Source organism: Halictus rubicundus, chromosome 12, assembly GCF_050948215.1.
Source record: "Halictus rubicundus isolate RS-2024b chromosome 12, iyHalRubi1_principal, whole genome shotgun sequence".
NCBI lineage: Eukaryota > Metazoa > Arthropoda > Insecta > Hymenoptera > Halictidae > Halictus > Halictus rubicundus.
Window position 1 is genome coordinate 918,025 of NC_135160.1, and position 22,684 is coordinate 940,708.

General features: G+C 39.9%; 2 protein-coding genes across 2 annotated transcripts in view; one reads left to right on the plus strand and one right to left on the minus strand.

Annotated features, from left to right (window-relative positions):
- LOC143359825 (uncharacterized) overlaps positions 1–22,684 on the minus strand; it is a 55,807-nt gene that overhangs the window by 32,200 nt on the left and 923 nt on the right. Inside the window, exons 2-6 of the mRNA XM_076798103.1 lie at positions 21,939–22,098; positions 21,709–21,879; positions 21,431–21,441; positions 21,027–21,264; positions 1,450–1,689 (exon numbers count right to left, since the gene is read on the minus strand). Of these exons, the coding sequence (XP_076654218.1) occupies positions 1,450–1,689; positions 21,027–21,264; positions 21,431–21,441; positions 21,709–21,879; positions 21,939–22,098 (820 nt within the window). The remainder of the gene's footprint in view (positions 1–1,449; positions 1,690–21,026; positions 21,265–21,430; positions 21,442–21,708; positions 21,880–21,938; positions 22,099–22,684) is intronic.
- LOC143360069 (uncharacterized) overlaps positions 12,259–22,684 on the plus strand; it is a 213,647-nt gene continuing 203,221 nt past the window's right edge. Inside the window, exon 1 of the mRNA XM_076798632.1 lies at positions 12,259–12,821. The gene's annotated coding sequence lies outside the window, so the exon portion shown is untranslated. The remainder of the gene's footprint in view (positions 12,822–22,684) is intronic.

The following is a 22,684-nucleotide window of genomic DNA, read 5'->3' on the forward strand; positions in this document are numbered from 1 at the left end:
CTTGATGAAAATCCTTAATTGCACTGAAATTTAAAATTCGATACATGCAATTTACTTGAATAGCCACAGCCGTAATTTACTGAAAAGAAGACTGTCTGGCGTGAAAAAAATCGACAAGTTCTCCGTCCTTGGGTAAAAACTTTGAACGTCGATAAATTCAAACGCTAAGAAAATTTGATATTCCGACCAAGTAAAATATCTTGGACCACGAGCTCGAGGATATTTCGCTAAAAAAGAGAGCCAGGAAAAAATCGATTGGTCTGGAACGAGAATCCCCTCCCGCAGCCTGGTGTCAGGTACCAGGAACCTGTTGTGCTTTTTTTCGGGCGTACAACTAGTCGAACTTGTCACTCTTCAAGGGAGAAAGTTCGAATCCCCGAGCAACAGTTCCTAGACAGCGAGGTGTTAGTGTGTTTCGAACCGGTAGCGAAGTTGCCGATCCTCCGCGTTTCTCCATACATCAGTCTCTCGGAGTGGAGTTTAGGCGTCCTTTAAGAGCCGTTTACAAACAGCGTCGCTCGTCATAAATAACCCGTCGCGAGGAGGGGAGTGGAGGGGAGGGTTTCCGACGAATGTAAAACGGTCGAACGGTTCGTCGTCGCGCACGGTTTCCCACTATCCGTCTCGGTGTGGAAACGGGGATAGTCGCTCGCGGAGGAACTGCGAGCAAGGCCACAATAAATTCGCATTCTCGCTCGCATTCATTCGGGGCCCCAAGGATGGTAGACGGTTCGAGAGGAAGAAGCCGGTCGGTCGCCTTCTTCCTCCTTTTATCCTTCTCTCGAGCCGGTCGATCGGCTGGTTACAGTTTCCAGCGCCGTAGCACACCGGCTGGTCCCCTTTCCGCGATCCTCTCCGCGCGGATGTACACCGTTAGATTTATTCAAACGCGCGAATCTGCCGAGTGATTTCGAATGCCAGCCACGCTCTCTCCTCTCTATCTTCGCGATCGACCTCTTCTCTTTATCGAACCAACTCTTCGCACATTTTCCCGCCTTTCTTCGCCGTTCCTCAGCCTGGTTCCCCTGCTGCCAGGCCGAGCAGTCTTCCCAAGACATTTCAACGACGATGGATTTTTAGAATTGAGAATTTTCTTCTAGAGAGAATTTGACCAAGGTACTATCATTTTATGAAAGAATTGAGCGCAGAGTGGGCCCGTAAGAAAAACTGGCCAAAATACTAATTAAATCTCTCAAATAAATAATAGAGAAATAAATTTCTCAAAATTCACGACTAAAGTTTGCGCTACACAGAGTTAGCATGCTGCTCCGTATCGATCCAGCAAAGCTCAGCAGAAATATTTCAGAAATAAAGTCCTTCTTTATCTGAATCTTCGATCTCCGAATCCTCCTTGAAACACCATTTTAAAAAGTATTCGCGTCGAAAAAAAGGAGGAGAAGGATATGCTTAAGATTGTGCGCACGATTGCGAATAAAGTAGAGTACTTACTATTCGAAATAGCATTTTACCGATCCCAGATCCGCGCGAGATGAAATACGAACGCCCCGCCGTAAGCGTTGGCGGAACCGGGGCACGCGGACCAAACCATGAATCCAGGAGGATGAATTGTGAGCCCTTGAGGAAATCTACCCAGGCTCCTCTTCTCGTCCCTCTCCTGCGAACGGTTCTTCTTCCTTTCCTTTCTCCGTTCGGTGGCCGGATGAAAGGGTAGCGCTCGATATTCCCAGCCTGTCAAAGTTCCCGCATTGTTCTGTCAGCCATCGATATTTTTCGCTCCGCAGTCGCTATACGGCTCGTTGCCGATGCTTCGATATCGCGCGTTCAACCGTTCGCCGGACTTCGTGCGCGATACGTGCCTGGAATAATGTGGGTCATTCAATTTCCCGTGAACGAGACGCGTGATTTCTTTAATTTTTCGGAACGAGCTTGCGCGCTGCTCGCGTGCCCTCGCCGGGGAGGCTGACGGTCCTCTTCAGCTTCGCGGGGAGCGTTAAAAGTCTACATTTTAATGTGTCTAATTGGAGGCACCTCGCCCTGAATAAAGTTTTGTATAACATACAGTGAAGAGCATAACTGAACCAATAACCACAACTTTTGTGTAAATCATTATTTATTGCTAGGAATTTGGAAGAATAACAAAAAATAAAGATTATAATTATTTTTATCATAGTTAGAAGTAACTGAAGATATTTTTTTCAATAACTAATGTCTCCTCGTTTAGCAATGACGAACAAAACAGATTGACTCGGTTTTGCACCGGTCCGTAGAAGAAATGTGTACGTGGAATGTTCTAGTAGTATGTTTACATCTAGCACTTTGGTATGTATGTTTACAAAATATTCTACACCTTAACACTCAGTTCTTCGCAGTCGGTCGAACGGAAAAGCACGCAAGTGAAGTAAGAATAAATATGAAATCATTTGCTCCAAATTGTTTAAAAAGAGTAATTTCTCTTTTGAATAACGGTTTATCAACGCGTAAGACAGCGAAAAATTGCAGTGTTAGTCAATCGACAGTGCAGAGAATAAGAAAAAATACTGTAAAACTATATTGTTAAATGTTGGAGGAAGACCAAAGAAATTATCACCGCAGGATGAACGAAGGATTATACGGTTTGTCTCATCTGGTGAAGCTTCAAGTGCCAAAATGGCTGCAAAATTATTAAAAGAAGACACGAATATACAAATAAGCCAGTGGGCAGCACGAAGAACTCTTAAACGAGGTGAGATTAGATGCATTAAGAAAAAAAGAAGCCAATGTTATCGAAAAGAATATTAAACTTCGTTTAGAATTTGCTGAAAAATATCGAAACTCTACAACTACTGACTGAGAACGGGTTACTTGGTCCGACGAGTGCAAAATGAATAGAATTGGTTCAGATGGCAAGTCTTGGTGCTGGATTCGTAAAAACGAAAGACTTAAACCACGATATGTGAAACAAACGTTAGAGCATGGAGACGGATCTCTAATGTTCTGGGGGTGCCTAACACCATTTAGTGTTGGATCACTGCACCGAATTAATGGCATCATGAATCAATACATGCACAAGGATATTTTACAAGATCATCTTATAGATGCTGTTGAAAATATGCCTTTTGAAGAAAAAAATGTAATTTTGACAGAGACCCTAAGCACACTGCTAAAAGTGTAAAAAATTGGCTCAGTACTAAAAAATTTTCTGTTCTGGATTGGCCTGTACAGAGCCCCGACCTCAACCCCATAGAGAATCTATGGAGTTTACTAAAAAAGCGGCTTCGGGATTCATATGACTCCCAACCAACTTCAATCACAGATTTGTGATAGAATTTCAGTACAGTAGGAACAAATATCTCCGGATTATTGTAAAAAATGAGTAGAAAGTATGCCAAAGCGAATTAGTGTAGTTTTACAAGCAAAAGGGCTGTGGACGAAATATTAAAAATAATTAATATATTAAATATTGCTAAGTATTGAACGTGGTGCAAAACCGAGTCAATCTATTTTTTTTTGTCATTGCTAAACGAGGAGACATTAATTATTGAAAAAAATATCTTCAGTTACTTCTAACTGTGATAAAAATAATTATAATGTTTATTTTTTGTTATTCTTCTATATTCCTAGCAATAAACAATAATTTACACAAAAGTTGTGGTTATTGGTTCAGTTATGCTCCTTACTTTACGTATTAACCCCTTAACTTGTACGCTCGAGTTAATTCGAGCGCGCTAAACAGGCCAAACTGTGCACACTCGAGATAATTCGAGCGGTGTTGTATTTTATGCTGCTATAATTTTTCACACTCGAATATAATCGAGAATTGAAAATAACAATGTGAAAGCAAAGAAAAAAAATCGTTTTATTGATATTTATCATTTACATGGGATTGTAAGCTATAACACTTATTTATTCAAGAATAAAATATAGCCTTTTTCATGGAACAAAAGCGCAGTATATCAAAAATTGATTTTTTTGGCCGGTTTTTTTTTTAAATGTGCGTTAAGGGGTTAAATTATAATAATCTTGAATTATCTAAGAATTATCAAGCCTAATCTTGATTTGTTGTTATTTATATTGAGACTGGTTGTTCCAGTTATGCCTAAATAGAAAAGTCCGCTTATGCAGGCTGGTAGCGTAATAGTAAATACATAAAAGTCGAGCAGCGATGGGAAGGGATTACGCAATAAGCATTGTTACACGACATCCTTCGATCAATCCGAGCATCGCGGTAAACTCTGAGGAATCTCGCCTTCTGTTCGCCTAAATTCTTTCGCATGATCAGCCAGCGCGGTAACGCGATATCTAGGTCCCGGTGTAAGTAGAATCGGCAAGTAGAACCGGGCTGCATATCGATGTAGAGAGTAGGCACACTTATCGATAGCACTGTTGGCAGCCATCCTCTCCGCGTCGAGCAAGTTTGTACGGTATTTTCTGCGGGTTTTCTTGTCGGCTCGTTAGTGAATGGGACGTCCCGATAGCGAAACGATCAGGTGCATTACGTGTTCCCGATCACGCGGAGAACCTGACCCAGTGCTTTTAAGGTAGGCCAGGATCCCGAGTGAAATTTAGATCGTTGTCGCATAAAATCCCGAGATTTATTGCCGTGCAGCGAACCGCGGTCCGATTCGAGGGGAGCAATTTCAGTTCGATGCTTATTTACAGCGTGTGAACCGAAGATTACGGCACCGCCGATCGAACACCTGCTGAAATATGGAACAACGCCACGTGCTGCTTAGGGGGCACCTTATTTTTCAACTGTGAAATGTTTAGCACGCCGCGCCACCACACAAACTTGTTCCATTTCGTTCGCCGTTTTGCCAATTTCCAAGATAAACGAGGGGCGGACAGCGGATTTTATGCATTTATGACAAATACGAGTAGGAGTAGTTTAAAAGAGTGAAAATATTATGTTGTTTTAACACTAGAACTACCGAACCAGTCAAAATGACTGGTGGATGAATTTTTCTTTCTCGATTAGTGAAACTATGAAAACGTTTTCACGAGAAATTTTTTAATATATCTCTTCTTTGGAGTACATGTTACCATAAAAATCGTATGAAACCTGAGCAAATTCAATCTTGCTGTTATTATAAAGGGATAAGTCTAAGTCACGTTTAGGGCTCGGTAGTTCTAGTGTTAAACCTATTAAACGTATGAAGAAAGAAACTGCATTTCCATTTCACTCCAGTTTGTTGCGCTTCAGGTGGAAAATCTTTATTTTGCATAAAGATCTTCTTACCACCTATGTCTGCAAGATACAAGTTGCAAGTAGTAAGTAAATCAATTAAAAATTGATTTAGAATTGTGAAAATCGATTGCTAGAGTTTTTCGCCAATAGGGACCAAGACTTCTATGAGAGAGGCTTTATGAAGCTACCTTTAAAATCGCAACAAATTGTAGAACAAAACGGTGCATATTTGACGCAAATCGGACAATCCGAGACATGTTAAATAAAGTCTTGAAGTTCACGTAAAAATGATGGATTTCTTTTTCCCCAACCTAATATATGTGACGTAAGTCGTGCCACCACTTTGGAAAAAATTCATGAAGATTGTTAAATGTTGCAGCGTTTCCATGAACCTGCTCTCTTAAGAGGGTGGCGTGAAAAAATCTGGCAAAAAGCATTGACCAGGTGTAGCCAAGGTCCATCCTGGTGCTGCTTGCTATTCTTCGTAATCCGTGACGTGATTAGAGGCCCGGCAGAGATGTTGAAATAAAACAGCTGGGCGGATGGATCGGACGTAAAGATAGACTGAAAGGGGAATTAGAAAAATGATAGGAAGCGTTAGCGAACGCAAGGACGGTCGGTGACCGTGTTATCGCGAACCTGATCGCCTCGAACGACATGTGATTACTTCCTGCGATTACCGATCGTCATTGATTTCACGCAAGTACGTATCGAACGGAAGGAGCATTACGCTACTAGGTGTCTTATTACGACAATGTGTTCCACGACAGCTATCATCACGCGCAGCCTCGCCGCGAACTATCCCGGATCACGGTAGATTGTCATAAATTTCGCGAATTGCTGCGCGCGCCACCTTCTCTCGGTTAGGAACAAAATTCGTAAAAGACGCGCGTCGTTAGCGGGATTAGAAAGCGGAATCGCTGCTTTTAGATGCGGCAATGGCAGTTGTGTCGCGCAGGAACAATGCCGCGTTATTATTTGTCATTAATCTTGATTTTTAACTTCGGCCTGCGCGCATCGGCTTCTATCTCGTCTCCGGCGAGTCGCGCGGAGAAAGCTGTCTTTGATCATTCCGCGCTGTTGCGAGCAGCACAAGGTTTCTACTATATTTGTTAATGTGCCAGAATCCCCTGGATCCGACGCTTTTGATGCGCTCGTTCCTTCGGCTTGCGCGATTGTTAACTACTTTCAATACTTCGACCTAGACTGAATAGCGATGCGAGCGGAGCATGTTGAAAGCGATTTGATTTCTACATTTCTACACGGTTTTTGTAGTGACTTTATGACCGACTGAAAAGACCTCTTTCCTTAAAAGAAAATAGCACACCCAATTCCGTTTTCACACGATCGATACGTTCCAGAAAGTACCGTGTAAAAAGAGAGATCGTGTACCGTTCTAAATACAGGGTCTCCCCGTTAGTGCAATTAAAAAATGTTTTAGACAAAAGTTTGTCAGTACTTGGCGAGCTACATGTTCGCATGTACTTAAATCTAAAAAGTGCTTTTTACGTAAAAAGTGAAGGTCACCTTGACTTTTTTAAATGGCACCACATGTTTTGGACACCATAGGATTGTTGCTGACGTCGAGACGAATTCAACAGTGTATTATACTGTGACCTTGAAATGACCTCAAACTCGAAAATTTTGTGCAAACGTAACTTTAATGAAAAATTATTTCTTACAAAACAAAGCAAGTTACATTAGATGTTCGAACTGCAATCCACCTTCTACGATACAGAGCTCCGCTCTTTGTATTAGACTTTTCGTTGTCGCCATAATTAGGGCATCTCGGTTTACGTTATTACATGCAGTTGTTATGCGATTCCGAAGTCTTGAACATTATTGACTTTTGTGTCGTACACAACGGATTGCAAATATCCCCAAAAATAAAATTCCAACGGAGGCAGATCCAGAGAACGTGGCGGCCAACGAATTGGATCATACGTTCCTATCCAACGATTTCTAAACTTGTTATTAAGATATCCCCTAATTATAATAGCATTGTGGGCAACAACAAATTTCGACGTCCCGAAAGGTCGATCCATACTTGCGTCTTCAAAGGGGATTACAAGACACTTGCATAATATCTAACAAACAATACGGGAGATTTGGAATGAGGGGAATCAAGTATGATTAGTATTATCTCAGCGATACGCTGATGTCGGTGTTTTGTTATTCGCCATTCTTCACTGTGCTCAACTCTGGCGGCAAGACATCAAAGAACAGTGTCTGGTACGCGATATAAGTGACATTTCGGTGCGGAAATGTTCGCATGCATAAAATCATACGGACATTATCGGTTCCCGACAAAAATCGACGTTTCATAATACTTTCGTTTCCCTGTCCACGCCCACAGCACAGGAATCGCCCAAAGCACCCCATTACCAGAGCCCGATATCGCTGAATCGTTTCGGACATCCGCCATTCCGCGATTCTTAAATAATTCGTCAGTGTATTGCGTGCCGCAACGCTCGGCACTCCATTTATTATGCAATACTTGTCCTCTCGGTCCCTCTTTCCCTGCTCTCTTTCTCAGCGAGTATCGCGTCGATCGCCTCGAGCTCGTTTGTACCCTAACGCCTATCGCCGCGCCGGTTATTCCTCCTACCGTGCCGCGGATCGCGATAAACCTCTAAAACTCGAGAAGTCTCGTCGAGGATCGTGGCCACGGCGGTTGATAATTTGCAGGCTTTACACTTCAATAAATTCGCGCATCTTATCGGATCGTTATGTTTCCGGCGGCGAGATAGGCCAACGACGGTTCTTCCTCTTCTCTGACTCCCCGGTCTCTATCAAACCGACCGTCCCGGAACGATCGTTCGCTGACAATCAATCCCGTACACCCCGTTTACCTCCGTTTAAGGAGGCCAGTCTCGTGTAAACAGAATTGAACAATCTTATATTATCATTTTCTTTTGTAATTGATTTGGCTTGTCTTTCGTCATGCGGAACAATTTTTGATATAGTTTTAATCGTTCCTTTGCACGGCGACAAAGTCACTGGTGTGGACAATTAGAAATCTCAGACTGCGCTACAACAGAAAGACGATCAGTCAGAATTTCTCTCACAAAGTTGGCAAAATGACGGATGCTTCCTTCGGTAATCGTTTAACACGTTGAATGCCATGTCACCCATACGTGGGTGACGGAATTATTTGTCCAGGTTTTGAAATAAATTTTTACGTTAATATATTAATTCTACCATTAGGATCTGTAAAATGCAAGAAAGTTGGAGGACTACTCGATATCATACATTTAATTTTTTTCGATTTTTATTTCATCAAACAACTTACTTTGATTTTACGGAATTTTTGAGGTTTCTAGTTTGGCAGTCAGTGTTAATGGGAAAAAGCTTGTCAAAATTGCAGAGTGTTATTTCGATGGATTCGAGCATACAATTTCGGGAAGGTATTTTCGAAGGATTTGAAAAAATAGAATAATGAAAAAAACGATTTTTTAAAGCGTCTGCACGAGACTGCCCTCTCGATGGCGCCCGCGCGCGCCGTCACATCGCCACAGCAAGTTCAACGATCGGGCACCGTTACTTTTCTAGCCGGCGACCGTGAGGAAAGAGCCCTCTCTGCCCGACGCCATTCGGTGTCCCGGGACCAAAGGATTTTTGGCTATTTTCGACTTCAAAGTCCTCTCCTGCCCGCTCACCCTCCTCGTCCTCGTCTCCTTCATCCAGCCACGAGAAGAACGCGCTTGTCTGGCTAATTTCAAATGCTTTATTTTCACGACCGGTTTACCGGCATTGACTACCGCCGCTAACTGTATAACTTAGGAGTGGCCGATAGACTACGTAGACGTCTCTATCCGGCACATGCTGAAACCGCTCGCGTACATAAACACTATCCGACAATGCTACGCGGATCGGTGCGAACCGAACTTTTTCTCTAATTCTCCATTTCAGTGGAATTTTCTGAAAATTCCAACGAGTTATTTTTCAATACATCTCTGCTTCAAATCTGTTCGCTGCAATTAAGGTAGAAAATGGAGCTTGTAAACAATATTTTAAAAAATCTACTTTTTAGTAAATTTTTTAATAACAGAATCTACCGAATTTTTTAATAACAGCAGCCATTTCCATCTTGAACTACTGCATCTAGATTGTTATTCAAAAACAGATTTTTACAATGTAGCATAGTCATTGAAAAGCCTATTAATAGGTTTCTAGTCGGCGAATCTCGATCCAATCGAGGAGTTACGAGCTGTCCGCGACGGTTAAACAATTGTATTGTTGCTCCGCGAGACGATTCGAGAGATGATTAGCTTTTAATTGGCTGTCTTCGGGTATAGATTTAATGATTATCCCGTATATCATTCGGCCGCGAGCGTTTCACCTGTTTGCTCGATTTATCGTTTATAGCACCATCAATTCCACACGAACGTCATATATTATCGGGAATTTATTACGTTATTATAATGTTTACCGTTGACTAGAGCGGGCATACTTTATTTCTTCCCACGAATTCGTTAGACGCAGTAGTCACCCGAGGTTATACTTAAACCGACGATTTCGTGTGTTTGTTGGATTGATCGCGGAGTGGTTTATGGCTGGTAATACCGAGCAAATATGATTCATGTACAATCCATTTTCGTTATTGGATATTCTGTGAAGGAATGGAGATTATCGGAGTGCAAATAATGTTGCGATACAGGATTTTCATATTATTGAGCAAACAATAAATTATTGAACATGTATGCAACGTTGCCAATCACCTTAGATGTTGAAGCAGCGTTAAAATTAATTAAAAAAAAATCTACATTCATACACCTTGCATGTTAACATGTGATATACAGTTCCGTCACATCGGAGAACCGGGCTCATTATTTGCAATACTTTTAATAAAATAAGTACAGCACACGGCAAAGTTTCGCTTGTCCGAAGAGAGAAGGGTGCTCGAAACTTTTGAACCACACTGCACCCATTAAGCAACATTGTTTATTTGCTGTTTCGGGAAAGTTTCGACGACCGACATTCGTGCGAGCACGGTGTCCTATAAATTCATTCTGATCTTTTCATCTTGATTTAGGCCACTACTTGGCGACAACTGTAAATTCTCGTACGAATTTGTTTTGAAGGGAAAAAATAATATTCTTTCAACAGAAAACAAGAAAGTTATTCTGTTAACTTATCGAAGCGTTTTCACTCCGCTCTCAAAATTCAGAAATTCTCTGATAAAATCTCGGACCATAAAGAAATGTAAATATATTCAGTTCTGAATTCCAAGTATTCGGGGGAGTATTATGTAAAACTGTTCTCGTATTAATTAATCTGCATATTTGATTGCACAAGGCTGGTCTAGTTTAGTATTCGGCCGAGGAAAAGAGTTTTTATCTGCTAAATCGAACATGCACGATGAATTTCGCAGTCGAAATAATGCTGTAACGACTCACAAATGTTCTCCAAACCTCTCTATCTGATACGATCGATGAAAATTCTTCGATCAACGCGAAAATAAATGTGAAATATTGTGAATTGCCTACGGTCAGGTCACGCACGAATCCACCAGATTTCACGGCTTGATTTTTCCGGTCCGAGTTTTTATGGAAAACACATTGAAATTGCTTTCACCAATATCTCTCCAATTATTCGAATTAATTTCCGCAAGAAAATCAGAGTTTGTACTCGAACGGATTGATTTGGTAGCTTTTACAGCTACCGTAAGGTATTCTACATTATTTACGACGGTATTTTATAATGTCTTATATGGCCCGTATTCTTCGCACGAAACGAGTATTTTCGGGCCGATAAAATTTACTGTTCACCCATCTTCACGGTGTAGTGTGGAAGTTTGTCATTAACCTCGAGCCTGCCTCGCGCCATTTGTCATTGTGACGTATGATATGGCAGTGGGAAAGAGGAACCGGCCACGGGATATCACCGATGGTTTAACGGCGAATAAAGACGAATAAAATTTCAGTTCGATATTTACAGTTTCAGTGTTAACATAAAATACATACTACTATCTGGCCATGCTTCTTTCTAAGTTTTATGCTTCAAATTGTTACTTCCACATAAACTTGCAAAACGCTTCAAAAATGGCCATTCAAGTCGTGTGCACTCAAGATAAATTAAATACAAAATTAGTGTCAAATACGTGTCAAATATTCATTATAGATATAGAGGTAACGTGATGGATCTTCATGCAAAATAAAAATTATCTGCATTAAATGCATGAATAAAAGGGAAATAATAATGTCTTTCCTTTTTTAATGAGTTCATCCGTTAATCTTTTTGTTATAAATTTTTCTACAGCCACATATTTCCAGAAAAGTACATATTTCAAAGATATAAAATAAAAGTAAAAACATAACAGGTAATCGTGAAATTCAAAAAGTTAAGCTTCCCGAAAGAGGTAAAGACGAATAAAATTTCAGTTCGATCTTTACAGTTTCAGTGTCAACACAAAATACATACTACTATCTTGCCACGCTTCTTTCTAAACGTTATGCTTCAAATTGTTACTTCCACATAAACTTGCAAAACGCTTCAAAAATGGCCATTCAAGTCGTGTGCACTCAAGATAAATTAAATACAAAATTAGTGTCAAATACGTGTCAAATATTCATTATAGATATAGAGGTAACGTGATGGATCTTCATGCAAAATAAAAACGATCTGCATTAATTGCAAGAATAAAAAAAAATAATAATGTCTTTCCTTTTTTAATGAGTTCATCCGTTAATCTTTTTGTCATAAATTTTTCTACAGCCACATATTTCCAGTGAAGTACATATTTCAAGGATATAAGATAAAAACATAGCAGGTAATCATGAAATTCAAAAAGTTAAGCTTCGCGAAAGAGGTTTATTCTCGTGTAAAACCTTGGCGCTTTCTTATAAAAACGATCGCAATGAGTGGCCTGAGCAGTGACAAGCTGGGTGGGAAAACCGTTGTTTACGATCCAGAAAAGAAGTTGCTCGCAGATTATTGCCCCCGAATTAAGAAAGAATTTAATTAGCACCGGTTTGACCGCCAACAGAAAGGATTAGCAAGAGCATGGAAATATCAATAGCCCCGCGGCCGTCAATCGGTCGACGCACGTAATACTTGAGGGCCGGTTCGGTTGTTCTCGGGCGCGCTCGGTCGAGCTCGGCCGGCCAGCATTGTCCCGTGTTGTCAGTTCGCGGCAAGCCAGCATCGCGTGCGGTTTGTGTGTATCCATGTCCGGCGCGGCTAGCGGGAAAATGTGACAATTCAAAACGGTTCTGTCTGTGGTTCGAATCCGGATCATATTCGCGTATTTCTCAGAACAATTTCGACGAATTCACGTCTACGGAATACATAGACGCGTCGTGTACAGTGAATCCTCTGGTTACGCCTGGTGTCCCAGTGTCGGTGCGCGTTCGTTTCTGTGACAGTGTTTTGTGTATTGTGGTCGGTCGAACGATTCGAGCCGGTAAAAGAAGCAATCGGTCTCTCGCGGATCGTCGCCGGGGGAAATGGTCCGTAGCTTGATCGCGTAGTTTCAGGTTTCGACCGTAGAAACTAAAAATCGTGTCGGCATGTCTCCGTGTACGTTGACTCGGGGTCGAAAGTCCTTGAGCCCGAAGTTTTTCGGGCGTTTATCTTGATCGCGCGACAGCCGAGGAGAAAAATAAGCCAGCCACGACCATAAAAAAAAAAGAGTCTCTCGTTGAGAATACTTGGGCATCGCGAGCGCGTCTTCGCCCGTGACGTCTCGTTGAAGGTAAGCGTCGAATCCTATGTAATTCCGATTACGCGATCGTCCGTGGCATATCGAAACCTCGCGACAATATCAAATGACAGGTTATTGTAATATTAATATCACACCATACTATATGTACTTCGATCGTTCGGATATTAGAAGATGTTTATTGATAATTATAACGGCTACGAGACGAGTACATGTTCGAAATACAGTTTCGAGAGACGTTGCGTGTTTATAGGTTAGGAGGATAGCCGGCAAAACGTCATTGCTAGACTGCGGATTTTATGCGTTCAAAAAATGCGTAAAGACACGTTAAAAGAATTTAAGAATTAAAATTAAATTAGAATTATTTATTAAAATCAATAAAAGAGGAGATTTCTATTTGGCTCCTGCTTCTTGCAATTAATGCAAACAATTTTCACTTTGCGTAAACATCTGCAGTCTGGTCTAGACTGCGGATTTTATGCATTTATCACAGTAATCAGTTTACGTAATTTAAAACAGTAGAAAGGTTAAACAATTTAAGAATGTCGATATATTATTTGGAACTTATTAAGACCGTCAATGGAAGACAGAAACCGTAATATGGCCACTGTTTCTTGCATTCGATGTGCAGAATTTTTAGTTTGCATAAAAATCCGCAGTCCAGTCATTGCGACGTGGAAATTAGTGGTATAATGCGATCCAATAAATCATATTGAAATAACGAGGTAGCTATGAACTTTCGTTCCAACCCAATAAATATGTTTAAGCTAGTTTTTGTGTTTAAAACTGGTTCATCAGAGTATGGTTTAGTGTATAAATATGTTTCTTAAATGTAGCAGTTGATTCACCCCGTTTTGTGCTCCAATGAACTTTGGAGGTAGGAAGTTGGCCCACTAATAAGCGAAATAACTATGCAGAGCGTGTTTACATTCCACGGCATAGTTACCCAGCTTGATCAAGCTTTCATTACGCGAGGTTGTTGCGCGAGTTCTTCCCGATCTCAAATTTCAATCTTAACTCGGACAAATTAGTCAAATTAATCTGGGCGTCGGGAAATTTATACAGCCCATTTGAATTCGTATTCTGGAACGTTACCTCGTATCATATCATGCTTCATTATTACATCACACTCACGCTTCGAACAGAAGCACGCGAGAAATCCTTTCTTCATTTTTTTTTGGAAATTTTCAATGTATTTTTGAAATTGTTGATTGCTCAAAAAATATCTTTGTATCGTAAATATTGTTTCGAACTGCAGTCTTATTTTCCAATTGAAGGATGCTCCAAATTCATAATCGATGCTTTGCTACGCTAATTATTCTATTTTTGCGTGGATTTAAATTTACAAAGTGTATCTGTGAACCATTGTAATTAGACTGTGATAATTAGGCATTTATAAAATACCTCATACCGTTAGTATTCTGCATAAAAGCGTGATTTCAGGAAAAGAAATATTGAAATGGTAAATATTTGTTATTAAAGTTTTTAAGTGGAAGTTCACCAGTATTGAAACGACCTGTTTGAATCGTAATACAGAACTCGTGATTGGTAAATTTTTCTTTAGCGACAGGAATAATGAGACTGCCCATAGACGTTGCCTCTTGTTTTACGCGTCAACGGTAGACAAAAAGGAATTTACTGTTCTATAGACTGTCTGCGAACAATCTACAGAACTACGTAGACGGTTTGAGAGAATTTACAGCTCTCGTATGCGGAGAAATGCCTGAAAACAGTGTTCGAAAGCACAAACAGGGCTTGGGAGGATTCTGTAGTTCGACTGTAAAACATAATGGGCCGTATGAGCTTATTTAAACAACAAATTAGTGAATATATCAAATACAAACTATATAGTTTCATTTCTTTGGAAAGGACACGGATAGTTTGGGATCGTAAATAATCTACTCTAATGTTATCTAATTCTGATAATAAAAAACTTGTCTACCTAACGTAAAAATTTCAAAAATAGTTTTCGTCTCTATAAAAGGTAGTGTCTAACAAAGTTTTGTTTTTTGCAAAAATATATTTTTCCAAAAATCTGAAAGACGATAACTACAGTATATAGTAACAAACAAAGTTTCATGAAAGCTCCCATTGATGTCTCATCAGTCTACTCAGAATTAGCAATCCACTAAATTAATCTACTCTATAGTGGTATGGATCCAAGAAGTCAGTGGTATTTTGGTGCAACCCTTGAACTTTAAAAATGTCAGAATGAACCTTGCGCTGAAAAATATTAATACGTTCCAATCGGATGACGCATATACGAGCATTTACATTATTCACGGTCTTCTCTTGAAATAAACTGATGCAACGTAACAAACGGTTCAATGGGTTCTATAATTATTCTTCAATTATAATCGCGTGAAAAAGTATTAGAAACTGTTCGTTCAATATTTCCCGAAACAATTTAAAATTACAATGTCAGTCAACCTTTCGTTTCCATATTGTAAGGAAATTCTTGTTATTAGACATCGTCATAATAGCTACAGTTTAATTAAATCTCTCAATGCAGTCTCGAATGGTACTGTTTCAACCGACTGCAGTCAGAAAATGGGGGATTTAGTGGAAGGCTTATCTTCGGCACAGCATTTCGCGTGTCTGTGTATGCGCGAAACGACGTAACGCTGACAGCTTTGAACAGTAACGATTTTGCACGGTAAAACAAAGTAAGAAACGATGCATAATTACGCGGGAGAAAATGCGTAGGAAATATTCCAATTTCTGCAAATGCTAATTTACATGGAATTCAAACAATGCTCCCTGCCAAATGCAAAGAACTTTACAATCTTCTTATTTCATTGAATATTATTTTAATATGAGCCGTAATTTTTAGCTGACGATCTTAATATTTAATATGTAACGTTGACACTTTCTGGATGAGTTGCAAGAACTAGAAACTAGGCAAAAGGTTTTTGCTCTCTTTGACCTGAGGACAGCGGCGTCTGGGTCTACTTTGACCCAGAGTATCAAGAGATGACGTCCAAGGGTTACAAATTTTGAAAGCAATGGAAAATTGAGTAGTTATCGGAAGGTGGGTGGGGGGTGGATTTTTCGGGAAGGATATTGCTAAATTCGACACGGACGACTGCTCGCCGGTTGTTTGAACCCCGCGAAAAACTTTTCCCCGGATGATTGCTGGTTCGCGGGGCTCGCGTGGATCGTCATCGCTGTGGAAACGAAAGTTTACGACCGGGGGAAAAAGTTCGGTTGCGCGTAATGGGTTTTCAAGGTAAGACAGATAGTAATAAGCCCTTGAACCTGCGGGCGCTGCTCGTGCCTTAAGATCGATGTTGTAAGAAAGAACACCGCGGGCCCAGCGTTGTGATTGTTAAGGTTTTATTCAGCCGTTATTGCATCGGTCGTTAGCGCCGCGCAGCCCTCTATTTCATCTTCTCCACGCGGCGGTTAGGATATTTTCGAGATCCTTTTTCTTTTCGCGAACGGACGCATCGGGACCACAGCCGATCCCACCGCAGTGGTCTCGCGAGGAAGACTTTTCCGGATGCCGTTTACTCTCCTTTGGAAAACCTTTCGGGGGGAAGTTATCAATAATTTATGAGTCCTGGCTCCTTGCAATGCGATCGCCGAAAACTACCCGGGAAAAGTCGACGAAATGAAGCGACTTCTTCCGCCCCATTCCGGCCGAGGAAAGATACCTTTCGCTGTTCCCCGACTTTTCATTCGCCACCGTATAATTTCACCCCCGTTAGCAACGTTTGATCCGAGTTACTGAATTTCCGACCGAAGTCCCTTTAATCGGGGATCGACCAAGGGGAAACCATGATGTGGACATTTGCGTTATGAAATAAGTTCTTGTATCGTACTCACCCCGGTAGGGAAGCATTCCACTGGAAAAAATAAATCTAGTGTAAAAATTGTTCGTTTTTTGGACACACAGTGGCCCACGAAATAACGCCCTTAAAATCGAAATAACTTTTTTAAAATTGGACTTGACTTGTGTTCAGCAATTAGAAGCAGTAGTTGACAATAAATGCAAATGGTAACGATTGTCTCTGCATAAGTGGAATATTAATTCAGGAGTTAATATATTTCATTAAAAATTATGCGAAAGGGACGTTGAATCATTAGAAATAATTTTGTATAATTTCTATTAGAGGTACCCACAAGTAATCAATTATTTGCAAAGAATTTGTTTTGCCTTTAGCTCTGTACCGATCGTTGAAGAGGAAACATGTATTCTTTTAGAGTTTTCGGTAAAGCAGCCTGTGTTCAAAATATTCTAAAAAGTATAATTTTTGTACAACCCTGTAATAAAATGGCGGCGTCCGTACCTTCCGAGGATCATATTCGTCATTGCATACTTTTTCATTTTCATGCGGGATTTAATGCAACGGTAACAACAAAGAAAATTTGCGATGTTTATGGAGATGTATTGAAGGTCAACAAGTGTCAACGTCGGTTTAGAAGGTTTGCTGCTGGTGATTATAATCTTTCTGACAGGCCTCGAAGTGGACGACCAATTGACTTTGATAATGACACAATGACGAATTATCGAGAAGCCTTGGGTCCACATGGTCAACTATACAAAGGTACCTACACGAAATGGGAAAGGCATATAGGCAAGGAATATGGGTACCTCATCAATTATCTGAGACCAACAAGAATATTCGTCGATCAATTTGCACAACATTGCTATCCAGATTTCGTAGAGATCCATTTCTTAGCAGAATCGTTACCGGAGATGAAAAATGGATTCTTTATGATAACATGAAGCGTTCCAAGCAATGGTTTTCTGCAAAATCAAACCGCAATATCAACCCCTAAACCTAGCTTATCACTTAGAAAGGTGTTACTGTGCATTTGGTGGGACTGTCGTGGCATAATTCACTTTGAGTTGTTGAAACCTGGGGAAACAGTTACTGCTGAGTTGTATTGTCAGCAATTACAACGGCTGTATTCAGAACTATTGAAAAGGAGGGCATCTTTAGTCCACGGAAAAGGTGTAATACTGCAAATTGACAATGTCCGGCCCCATACAGCGAAACTCGCTCAGGAAAAAACCAAAGAACTGCAATGGGAAGTTTTACCGCAACCCCCGTACTCACCGGATATTGCTTCCTCTGACTATCATCTTTTCAGATCTCTGGAGCATTATTTAAGAAATAAAACATTCACTTCTACAGAAGATGAAAGGAGGCACCTTGAGCCATACACTGGTGGACAAAATGATAAAGCACCTCACAATTTTTGGGAACGAACATCTATTTGTACATATACGTGGAAAATGTATACACTGTAAAATAAGGTACTAGTTTTGACATAATATGTGAAAAAATTAAATAAATTGTTCAATCCATTTATTATTTATACAACGAAAATGAAATTGAGTGTGGACAAAATGATAAGGAACTTTGTATATAAAATAACAAAAGTATTCAAATGAAATAAGATCACATGGTTTTTTTAAGTTTTAGTAATGTGTCGACTGCCCTTGACGTTGTACCACTTCAATCATTCTTCTTGGTAAACTTCTGTACAGATCCTTTATATAATTTTGATCCAAGCTTTCCCAAGCTTCTGAAATTGCAGATTTTAATTCGAACACTGTATTATACTGCTTTTCACCTTCATATAATGTTCGGCTGAGTTTTCCCCAAACATTCTCGATAATACTTAGGTCAGGAGACCTTGCTGGCCAATTTAAAACCTTTACATTTTCCGTTTCAAAATAATTTTTTACTATGCGAGCGGTATGCACAGCTGCATTATCTTGCTGAAATATATATTTTGTCCCAGCAATTCTGCGAGCGTAAGTCTCTGTGTGTCTCTTAATTAAATTTAAGTAATCAGTACTATTCATACGGCCTTGAATAAGTTCTATTTTCGTTTTTCCTCTATAGCCGATACCTGCCCATATCATTAAATCGTGGAAATAGTATTTATATCCATCTGGACCATCCAAATTCAGTTTTTTTTTTCATCCGTGAATATAATTCGTTTCCAATGGTTTTTCCATTGAATATGCTCTACTGCAAAACTTAATCGGACGGTCTTATGTTTGTCTGTTAACGGCGGCTTTATAGCAAATTTCTTCCGCTTTAAGTAGCTTGTTTTTTGAATTACTCTTTTTACTGTTTTAATAGATACGTTAACTCCACAATCCACTGCAATTTGTCGAGGCGTAAGTCCAGAATTCGATGCTTTTCTCAAAATTAATCTTTTTTCCCTTGTAGAAAGGGCTGCAGGTCTTCCCTTCGACTTCTGTTTCCCATATTTTTCGGGGTTTTGTAGAAAATTCTGTATAACACTCCGACTTCTTTTTAGTTTCTTTGCAATCTGTACTTGATTTTCTCCATTGGACTTTAACTGGAGTATTTTAATCTTCTCATCTTCGCTTAACGCTTTTCCACGTCCTATAATTTAATTTTGGGGTAAAAATTATTTAAACACTTATAAAGTAACTATTAATAAGTAATTTCTGTAAGATAAACTTGCACAGAATTGCACACTTCAACGTTTTCCAACAGACTGCTTCAAGTGCCTTAACATTTTGTCCACTCGAAATTTTGAAACAATGAAGCTCAAGGCCACAGTACTCCGTGCTTTGTTTGTTTACACTGGTACGTGGCCTTAAAAGGAAGTTTCTCACTTATAACGTAGTTTACTGCTAAGATTTTACTAAATACGTATGAAATTTCTTATGTGTACAACGGTGCCTTATCATTTTGTCCACCAGTGTATTTTGCTTCACGAACCCTGGATTTCTATAAGAGGGGGATTGAGGAAAGATGGCAAACTGTCCTTGATAATGATGGAGATTATATAATAAATTAAGAAATAAAAACTTGAATTTACTACAAAGTTTGTTTTAGATTTCAAAATAATTGATTACTTATTGGTTCCCCTAATATATATTTGGCGACCGAGGCAGCTCGACCTTCTCAGCCCCTCGCAGGGTATAGTCCCCAGTGGAGGGGATAGGCGAACTAAGATTGTGTAGTTTCGTTTGGCCTAGATCGAGGCTTTACTGCACTCGTGGATTATTCCATATACTTATTTGGTTATTTGAGTATTTCTACCGTACTTTATTAATATTTCCTTTGAATATCGTCGACTTTTCTTTCGTATATCTTTAATTAATGTGCTAAGCCATTTTCCGGTTATTACCCGTGCCAATCGTTTCTCCGGAGTTCATCAATCACGTTTACGATTTTGATCGAACACGCGTTGCCGGCGGTAGTACATTTTCAAACATCCCGGAACAGATTACTCCACTTTTGCTTGATTAATGTTTGATTCCGATGACCCCTTGTGGTTCTCTGATCGGCTCGACCACGCTCTATGAGTTTGCGTTAAGGTATTGGAAAGCAACAACGTTGACCGCCGGTCTATTTGCATGAATATCGTTAGAAAGTTTACGCTATGTAACCGAATGCTATAGAATTTTATTGGTACGTGGCTGAATTGTTTAGAGAATGCGCCGCGAATGCTCGACTCTTGAGGCAATTAAGATATCACGATACGAGGCTATCGTATTCGCATGAGTCCCGGTATGAGCACGACAGTTGTTAGGCGCATTAGATAAATGATAGAGTTTTCTTAACGTATGATACTTTCACCGGGACGTTCGATCAACATGATTTTACCAAATAAACGACTGCAGTTTTTTTTTAAATTATCTACTAAAATACATTTTTATATACAATCGTATAATTATGAAAATTCCTTTTGGTCATGTTGAAATAATTATTTGTAAGAGCATACCTGCATTTAATAAACATTCTTGAGGTTGAAAAATATTTGTAAAAATTTAACTTTCACGTGCTCAGAAATAATTACACGGTAGATTCTCACTGGTGATGATTCGCCAATTTGATTTTCATGGTAACACATTGAATAAAGAAGTATGCAAAAAAATTGCTGAAGAAAGTATTTCCGTAAATTCAGGAATTGTGAAAGAAAAAATCTGAAATCCGTTGTTTTGACGAGCTCGGTAGAAAATGGTTGAAAATACGATCAATAAATGTTGGTTTTGCTAATGAAAGTTTGTTGGCGGTGGCACGTGTAACTCGGGGAGATGTGTGGATGTATGCCGTTAGCAGTGCGTGGGTGACATAATAATTTTCAGTGAAATAAAGGGAATTTATCGTGTAGGAAGTAAAAGCAATTCAATTTGTACGATCACCGACAATACCGAGAAATTCCTGGCACGAACGGCGCACGGAACGAACGGTAGCCGTCTTTGGAACACAAATTGCTCGATTTCGTCGGCCTCACCTTTGACAAATCTTCCTCGTATCGTTGATTTAAGAAGGCGTTCTGTTGGGCTCGCCAGAAGGCGGCTTCCCTCTCAGCTGATTCGATCTCGTTTCTGGTTTCTCCTTTTAATCCGTCTTTTTTCATCGGCTCGCCTCTCTCCTCCTTTTCGTTCGCGATCCACGGCATAACAGCGCTCTGCTGTTGCTCGCCTTCTCCTACAGCCTGTGCTCTCTTCGCGGCTCGTACATACAACCAACTTATAAACAGATTCAGATGCACGGAGAATACCTCGGTGAATTTAAATTAGCGTTGCGAACGCGATCGCGATCCTTGGCAAGCAATTACGTAATATTGGAGAACACTTCGTATTTATTCGTTGTTCGTTGCTTCGGCAAAATTGCGCCTAATACTGTTCATGATACCTTTTTCCTATCTGCGAAGATGCACTACGGAATTTTAAATTTAAGTAATAAAAACCCTATTCCGCTAGAGTAGAATGTAGAGTTTTATATAGTTCAGAAAGGAATTAGTTTCTTGTAACGAGTATCATGGTTTTTCAGTAGGTAGCAGTGTGTGGTCAATGGTTTTAGTATATCCGTTACAATATTCCCTTTTCTAATTTTTTCAATGGGTACACTTACTGTTTAATACTTTCACACGAAACGGTTCTTCAAAATTGTATTTGACGAAACGAAATTACCAGTGTGGAACAAATTGGAACAGTGCCAGTAAACGCGACACTTGAGTATCCCCAGTTAATAATTTTTAAATTGCCGTAAGAATGGCAACGGCCGGAACGATCGGAGTAGTTGGAATAATAAGAATGTTCCAAATTGCAGGCATACTTCGGACAGTCCCACTGACGAAAGTGCTTCAATGTATACATAGAAGATTCGGAATAGTCGAAATACTTTCACTAGCTGCAGTCACTGAAATAGTTGGAATAGTTCTGTTGAGCAAGACAATCAAAAGTAATTCAAGCAGACCCATTGAAGAAAATAATAGAAATATTTGGAATGATTTCTCTGATTGAAATTCTTCGGGGTCTTGAGAGGATCTTTTTAGCCGAGGCAACCGAAACGGTCTCTTGCTGAAAATAAGATCACTGGAGGAAATTCTGCAAATAATAGTGATACAGCGGTGCGTGTTGAAACGAATTTTCCACTTGTCATACTCTTTACATAGACTTCGGGATAGTACATTAAACACGCAAAATGACACCAGTAATGAAATGACAAATTCACGAGGAAAGCTTGCAGTTTATTTCCAACTTGTTAAGCCGTTGAACAGCGACACGAATTTCTCGTTAATTCTATAATTTTCGTCGTTCAATTATCAATTTGCGGTTCGGGGAACGAGCAGTGCGCGGAACGTATGTCCTGAAAATTAATGACGGGACAATTACCGGTTAGTGTGAAAAGGCTTTAACTTTCAGTTTCTCTTTGGATAGTCTGACCATGCGAAACTTTGCCGTCATGTGCCACTGCATTAATATCTACAGGGACGCTGGCGTTCCAGTCATTTGTTTCATGTCTGCGTTAGCGCCATCGCGTCGTTAACTCATTTCAAGCTAAAATTAACCTTCGCTTCGTTTTATAAAAGATACTGCGTTTCTAGAACTCGCTTGGTAATTAAGTTGTTTGCAATTAAAATCATTTTGCGGTGATGGTGTTTTT